Source organism: Sinocyclocheilus grahami, unplaced genomic scaffold, assembly GCF_001515645.1.
Source record: "Sinocyclocheilus grahami isolate Dianchi unplaced genomic scaffold, SAMN03320097.WGS_v1.1 scaffold1204.1, whole genome shotgun sequence".
NCBI classification, from domain to species: domain Eukaryota; kingdom Metazoa; phylum Chordata; class Actinopteri; order Cypriniformes; family Cyprinidae; genus Sinocyclocheilus; species Sinocyclocheilus grahami.
The window spans coordinates 283,482-291,204 of NW_015506383.1; the positions used below are offsets into that span (position 1 = coordinate 283,482).

At 34.7% G+C, this 7,723-nt stretch overlaps 2 protein-coding genes across 4 annotated transcripts in view; both read right to left on the reverse strand.

The window, feature by feature from the left end:
* LOC107567991 (ADP-ribosylation factor-like protein 6) overlaps positions 1 to 2,407 on the reverse strand; it is a 4,948-nt gene extending 2,541 nt beyond the window's left edge. For all 3 annotated transcript variants that reach the window (XM_016253825.1, XM_016253823.1, XM_016253822.1), the window contains exons 1-5: positions 2,264 to 2,407; positions 2,070 to 2,131; positions 1,888 to 1,956; positions 1,677 to 1,771; positions 938 to 1,067 (exon numbers count right to left, since the gene is read on the reverse strand). In XM_016253825.1, the coding sequence (XP_016109311.1) occupies positions 938 to 1,067; positions 1,677 to 1,771; positions 1,888 to 1,956; positions 2,070 to 2,131; positions 2,264 to 2,386 (479 nt within the window). In that variant the 5' untranslated portion in view covers positions 2,387 to 2,407. The remainder of the gene's footprint in view (positions 1 to 937; positions 1,068 to 1,676; positions 1,772 to 1,887; positions 1,957 to 2,069; positions 2,132 to 2,263) is intronic.
* A 4,422-nt stretch (positions 2,408 to 6,829) lies between these two features.
* The window catches only part of LOC107567984 (ephrin type-A receptor 6-like), a gene marked incomplete at its 5' end in the record, with an annotated part of 12,043 nt that continues 11,149 nt past the window's right edge, over positions 6,830 to 7,723 (reverse strand). Inside the window, 2 exons of the mRNA XM_016253814.1 lie at positions 6,830 to 6,838; positions 7,256 to 7,405. Coding sequence (XP_016109300.1) covers positions 6,830 to 6,838; positions 7,256 to 7,405 — 159 coding nt within the window. The remainder of the gene's footprint in view (positions 6,839 to 7,255; positions 7,406 to 7,723) is intronic.

Below are 7,723 nucleotides of genomic sequence, written 5' to 3' on the forward strand. Positions count from 1 at the left end.
ATATATATATATAAAAGTAAATAAACACACACGCACAACCTCTTCAGCATTATTTTAGACAGGGCAGGTTTACCCTGAGGAGATTAAACAAATTTGTCACAGACGTACTTTGTGATTGTGTTATTAACATCTGAATTGAACATGTCGCACGCAACCTTTGTCAAAATCAAAGAGCAAATTACCTACCCTGGCTAGCTCAGGGTTCCTCTGAAAAATTTAATTCCGTCTGGATAGGAATGCTTGTCTCTGCGGTATGTAACACTTTTCCTCATTTATTATGACATTTCTTGAATGCTGTAACTAAAGCTAAACCTCTTAATGTGCTGCTTGCTGCATTAGCTTGATTATTTATGTTTATGTACTTCTGACATCCCATCCAATGTACAAATAAAAAATTAAATCAATAATGAGTCCCTTAATTGTGTAATATAATTAAAGACTTCCCTTTAATCAATTATATGCATACTTTATAATTACTTCACTTATATAAACCTTGTTTATTTTAAGTCCTTCCATTTTGCCCACATCTTGACAAACAGACTTTAGAAAGAAATTCAATAAATCAGTTTTGAAAGTTGTGAATTGTGAAAATTACGTGATTTAGAATCTTTAGTGCATGCCATTGTAAAGACGGCAAGACTATTCCTAACAGATAACAGTTTTCATCCCTGTTAAATTCAGTATGGCATCTAACCTAACTAAGGTCTATATAGACTCTCCAACTCCCCATCATCAATAATAATTTCTGAGATCCCAATCTCAACCAAATCAGTATATGAAACGCATTGCAGATGTGCAGTTATTAACTATAACTTCAAGTGTTTAGAAAACAAACCCTGTCAGAATAGTGCTTTAAAAAAAATTTTTTGATTATGCAAATCATTTCAATTTAAGTAGACCACAATCTAACAAAAAAAGTATTATTTTGTTTTCTTACCAGATATGCCATGGTTTGTCCTTAATGTTTTCCAGACACAAGAGCTGGGAGACCTTTACTGCTGACAGTGCATCCCGGAGGTCCATCTTGTTGGCGAAAAAGAGTATAGGTATCCTTCTGTGCTTAATATCTAAGCATGCCCCAAAAAAAAAACATATGTGAGCATTAGGGCGCTTTTAAAGGAATTCACCCAAAAAAGAAGATTTGCTGAAAATGTACACTCTAAAAAATGCTGGGTTGTTTCAACCCAACTTTGGGTCAAATATGGACTAACCCAATTTTTGGGTTAAAAATTTAAGGTAAAAATTTAACCCAACGGTTGGGTTAGTCCATATTTGACCCAGAGTTGGGTTGAAACAACCCAGCATTTTTTTAGAGTGTACTCTTCCTCAGGTCATCCAAGAAGTAGATGAGTTTGTTTCTTACTAACATGCAGCTTTCTGCTTCACAACATGTTAACTGATGAACTGGAGTCATGTGGATTATTGTGATGTGTTTATCAGCTGATTGGACTCTCATTCTGACGGCACCCATTCACTGCTAAGGATCCAGTGGTGAGAAAGCGATGTAATGCTAAATTTCTCCAAATCTGTTTCCATGAAAGAACAAACTCATCAACATCATGGAAGGCCTGAGGGTGAGTACATTTTCAGCAAATTTAAATTTCTGGGTGAACTATTCCTTTAATTTAGATCTAACTGAAAATGATGACTAAAACAGAGATTACTGAAAAATGTACCAGGGTGACTCAAAAGGGTATCCAATTCTTCTTTTGCCACCACCATTCTTAGTTTATCGCCACTGTCAATCACAAATATGATGGCCTGACCCTCCCTGAAAACAACATAACAAGGATAAACACAAAAAACACAGATCGATTCTAAAGTAGGTGATGCAACTCCATTAGCTCAGTAAACATATTCAGATAAGTCTATTTCAGAGAAACTCACTTGTAATAGTGCTCCCACAGATTTCTGTATCTGCCCTGCCCTGACATGTCAAACACTGTGAAAGAAAGACTATGGGGAAAACATGGATATTGTGTTAGTAAGATTTTGAGAAAGGACAAATGGTTCTCAGACACCTATGGACTAAATAATATTATCTATAGTTAACGCTTTCAAATATTCACCTTGAAGTCTTAAACTTTTCTATGCTGAAACCTATAGTTGGGACAATGTCTTGAGCCTGAGCCTGCAAGGAACAAAGGCAATATCACAATTGTGAGCTCACATACAAAACAGAAATCAAGTGAATATACAAAAACAAAACTGGTGAAGACCAAACTATGTTATATTCGGGTTTACAGACAGGAGTGAGACATACATTGGATGGCTTTAGCTGGTTGATGATGGTAGTTTTTCCACTGTTGTCCAGACCTAAACATAGCACGTTCACATCCTTCTTCTTCAGGCCCAGCCACCCTGCAAGCTTGTCAAAAAGCCCCATTTGCCTATTTGGATGGGACGCTTCTGGAAAGAGATCGCATCAAAGACAAGCTCCATTAGATTATTCATTAGATGCATCCAGAGGCTGACAAACAATTTGGGACAACAGAAACGTCTCTTTTTTCAGCAAGGCACCAATTGCTGAGTTCTCAGTTGTTTAAAAACAAACAAATAAATAAAATACTATCTTCTCCTACTACAAGTAATATTGTTTTGTTTAATTATAATATGAATTCCAGCTAATTGTGACACTTAAAGTTATAAGTTGGTAAGATTTTTGAATGTTTTTGAAAGAGTTGGGAGACAATTATGCTATGCTAAAGTCTCTTATATTCATCAAGGCTGCATTTATTTAATCAGAAAAACAGTAAAAACAGTATAATTTGAAATAATAAAATTAAAAATAATTATTACTTAAAGCTGCAGTCCGTAACTTTTTTTAGTTAAAAATGATCCACAATCAATATTTAAGCAAGTGCATAACCAGTCAGTGTTCAAAACTATTGCCTTACTTTAGCCCGATTCACAACGGTCAGTTTATAATAATGTTTTCTAATTTGAGTGGTACGGGTAGGTTTTCGCGGGAAATTCGAGCATGGCACTGCGTCATTACGTCACTTCTGTAAACATAAAGAAGTTGTCCCGGCTACTAGGCTATCGCATGTGAGGATCCTGCAGGTGGCCGATCATTTATAGCCTTTTCTCACAGCATCGGGAATAATTAAATGCATCATTTTGATGGCGGATTGTATTCCAGAAAGGATTATGTGTTTATGAAACACATGTGAATAAAATTATATTATATTCCAGTTATAAATGGGCTTCTGATTACAGATAGCCTGGGATTACACAAGATTTGTATTATAAAAACAACCAGCTCGATGGGAGCATAATTTGCTTTTTGGGTTAAAATAATTCCTTAATATGAAATTCTAATGGTATGACAATTAGAGATTAGACTGTACAGAAATTGAAATCTACTCGCTTATACACACTATACTCATAGTCACACAATGCTGATGTTGTTAACATTAACAATTTGAGAATGAAGTATAACAATAATAATAATTTGCATGGTTTGATGTGATCTGTACGGTGGCCGAGAAGTGCAAAGCAAATCACTATTCTGAAAACACAGCAGCCATTACTCCAGTCTTCAGTGTCAGATGATCCTTCAGAAATCATTCTAATATGTTAATGTGATGCTTAAGAAACAATTCATAGTATTATCACAAAACAGTTGTGCTGCATGCTTAATACTTCTGTGAAAACTCTGAATAAAGTTCAAAAGATCACAGCACTGGTTTGAAATATATTTTTTCACATTATAAACATTGTAATGTCATAATAAAATGTCTTTACTGTCACTTTTTAATCTATTTAATGCATCCTTGATACACACAGATGCAAAGGACTGCTTACACCCATGTTGTTATTGTAATATATTATTATTTTATTTATTGCATTTTAATTTATTACTTGTATTTGTGTATTATTTTAATTTTAAATTTGTATATTTAATATTCATAAATACATTTAGATTTGTTTTCATATATAGTATAGACTTACAATTATAAACATATCACCTTTATCTCTCTGTACTCTTTATAAATTATAAAAAATAATGTACAATTAGTTTACTATGAACAATACATTATGACCTGATTGCCCAGAGTTTTCCCTTGCCCTGCTTGAAGTAAGCACTCGGTTCTCTTGCACTTTCGACGTTTGCGCATTGCAACTTGAAGTTTGTCAAGTGGTCTCAGTGTCCCGAACATGTGTTCAGGTACAAAGAGCCAAAAGGATCAGCTGAACATGGTACAGTATTGTGCGTTTGTATGCCTGGTGGAAGCGAAAGAGACTGCAAATGCGTATGTTGCCATTGAAGATATGTGTGTATGTAGGCCTGCTGTGTTGGGAAAAATACTTGCCAACATGCAGAGTGCTATATTGTCATGTCTTCTATAGGAGAACATTTTACTGCAACCTTTCACCTCAAATATTCTCCACTGACTATATGACAATAGTTTCAACGGCGCAAGGCAAACTGATACAATATCAGAAGTGTCTATAGAATCTGTACACCAAAGTAGACTGAACAAATGTGTGCAGTTCTCAAATCTCGGTCTGAATGGATTTGTCTAAGTTTGTTCAATTTGACTGTGGTGCACAGGAGTAAGAAAATGGCTTACAGTCTTCTGAAAGGTCAGACTTTTACCACCTCGCTGACAGCCTGAGGAAGTCAATGGTTTTGTGTGGCTTTTTTTTTTCAACAGAGCAAGATAAAGCTCTCCACCCCCTACCTTGGCTCTTTTCTTGGTTTTCTAAAGACTGCACATATTGCTTAGAAAAGGAACTAAACAAAAGGCAACCAAAAAAAAAAAAAATCACACGTACATATAAATATCAGGATAAATATCAGATATGATAAACAATGTATAATAGCCATTTAAAGCTGAAGACATTCAACAGATCCATAGTCTCTCATTTCAGAGGCTTGATGAATAAACCAGGAAAATCTCTTAAGACACATAATTTAATACATTAAAATAGCAAATATGCTATTCAAAGTTCTCAGGATTGGAGTCCAGTCAATCACAGAACTTGCAGGATGATTGACAGATGACATCTTCGTAACAACAGAATGGTGCCATTGTTCCGTTGTTTACTGTGGTTCCTCCGGGTAAATGGTCCAATTTTCCTGTTACACACAGTTCATCAAGAAGACAAACAATTCATGACATTAGGCAAGTTTCTTCATGATCTTTGAGATTGCTGGATTATAACAGAGGCTGTGGAGCATGTCTCATAATGACAGACAGACAGTCCAGACCTGAAGGGTGTGTGTGTGTGTGTTTTGGGGGTCTAGCGATGGTGGGAGAAGCGCTTGTATGAGAGTATGTGTATGTGTATATGTGGATTTTCATACATGGAAGCCACTCTGTTGAACGTGGAGGAACTGCAGGCGTAGTGCTTGTATGCTGCTCACTATCCTCCTCTGGTGGCCAATCAGAGACACTCCGATTCTTCTCACATCACTGTTTAGGAAACAACAGGATGAGACTTCTGCAACTGAGGCAATTCATTGGCAAGTTCATGATGAGTATAAAGTGAATATAAATATATTTACAGGATAAAAGTAATTTACTGCTTGAAAAACCCACTTTTTTATTATATATATATAGTGTGAAAAAGTGTTGGCCCCTTTCCTGCTTTTTTACATTTTTTGCATATTTGTCACACTTAAAAGATTCGGATCATCAAACAAATTTTAATATTACACAAAGATAATGCGAGTAAATACAAAATGCAGTTTTTAAATGATGATTTCTTTTATTAAGGGAAAAAAGCTGTCCAAACCTGCCTGGCACTACGTGAAAAAGTAATTGCCCCCTAAATCTAATAACTGGTTGTGCCACGCTTTGCAGCAACAACTGCAATCAAGTGTTTGCGATAACTGGCAATGAGTCTTTCACATCGCTGTGGAGGAATTTTGGCCCACTCTTCTTTGCAGAATTGTTTTAATTCAGCCACATTGGAGGGTTTTCGAGCATGAATGGACTGTTTAAGCATCTCAATCGGATTTAAGTCCGGACTTTGATTTGGCCACTCCAAAACCTTAATTTAGTTTTTCTTGAGCCATTCAGAGGTGGACTTGCTGGTGTGTTTGGGATCATTGTCCTGCTACATAACCCAAGTGCGCTTGAGCTTGAGGTCACAAACTGATGGCCGGACATTCTCCTTCAGGATTTTCTGATAGAGTGCAGAATTCATGGTTCCGTCAATTATGGCAAGTTGTCCAGGTCCTGAAGCTGCAAAGCAGCCCCAGACCATGTAAAAAATGACATAATATGTTTTGAGACTAAGTCTTTTAATTTAATTTAATCAACACTGAAGAATTAAAAATATGGTATTTGGGGTAAAAAGCACTCATAATGTTGAGGTCAAAAGCAAAATAATTGACATCATAATAAATAGCTGGCTGAATTTTCCATTTGTTGACATCACATGGATGATCAATATAATTTATTAGGTCGGGTGTGCACCTTAGACATAACCACCAAAAATATGATATTAATCATATGCTATAATAAAATATATTTATTTTTACTATTGTAAAGCCATATTGAATTATTATGGGATTTCCTTCAAATTGTGTAAAAAGCTTTCAGAATCGAACACTTTCAGAACACTTTAATGACAGTATATTTATTAAACAAAAATAAATAATTTTATTTATCAAAATAAACTGAAAACAGTAATGTGTAATGTATTAATGGCGTAAAAGGCCCTCTCACCACCTAATACATTAAAATTATTTTTAAACAAAACAACTTTTATGATTTATTTACCTACAAAATATGTAAATTAGTTAATTAATTAATTAATTAATTAACTTTTTAAATTCTGTGGCAGAAACAAGCTTCCTTAGTAATTTACCAAATTACAAATTCTAAGAAATTCAACAAGTAATAGCATTATTATCAAAATACACAAAAAACAATAATATATATATATTAGCTTATTTGCAAAGCATCTTTTTTGTGTGTGAGTGTGTGTATTTTGATAAAAATGCTATGACTTGTTGAATTTCTTATAACTTGTAATTTAGTAAATTAAAAAAAAAAGTGTATATTTAAATTTTTTACACATTTTGTTATGTATATATATATATATATAAAATACATATGTAATATTTGTAATAAAGCATTTGAAGGTTTACACGAAACTGAAATTGAAAAATACTGAATGATGTTTACAACATATATTTTGCCTAGAAAAATTTGAAATACATTTTGCCCAGAAAAACTGCCTTAGAAAACTCTATTGTTCAAAATTTAGTAGAATTAGAATAGACCAAGTGACTCACATCTTGGTTGGACATCTCCCAGTAGGGCCTTTCTCCATATGACATGACTTCCCACATGACAATACCGTAGCTCCAAGCATCACTGGCTGAGGAAAACTTTCTGTAGGCAATAGCCTCGGGAGCGGTCCAGCGGATGGGGATTTTACCCCCCTGACAAAACAAAATCTTTTTATATTATTATAATAGCAAGCAGCATCACTTTGTGTTTCCTAGGCAATCAAAGGAGATGTTGATTGCTTGTTATGTAACAATGAGTCATAATAAAGCTTTTCTTAGAATGAATGACACACTCCGACCCTTGTATCAAAAAGTTCAGATGTATTCAGACACATTTAGCATCTTATTATAAATCTAATTACTCAATCACTCCTCAGAGTAAGCCCTTAATCTCATGTTATACTGCTTAGATAAACTCAATCCCATTCACTAACACACGACGAGCAGAGTAGTGCTAAGCTCCAGAGATTC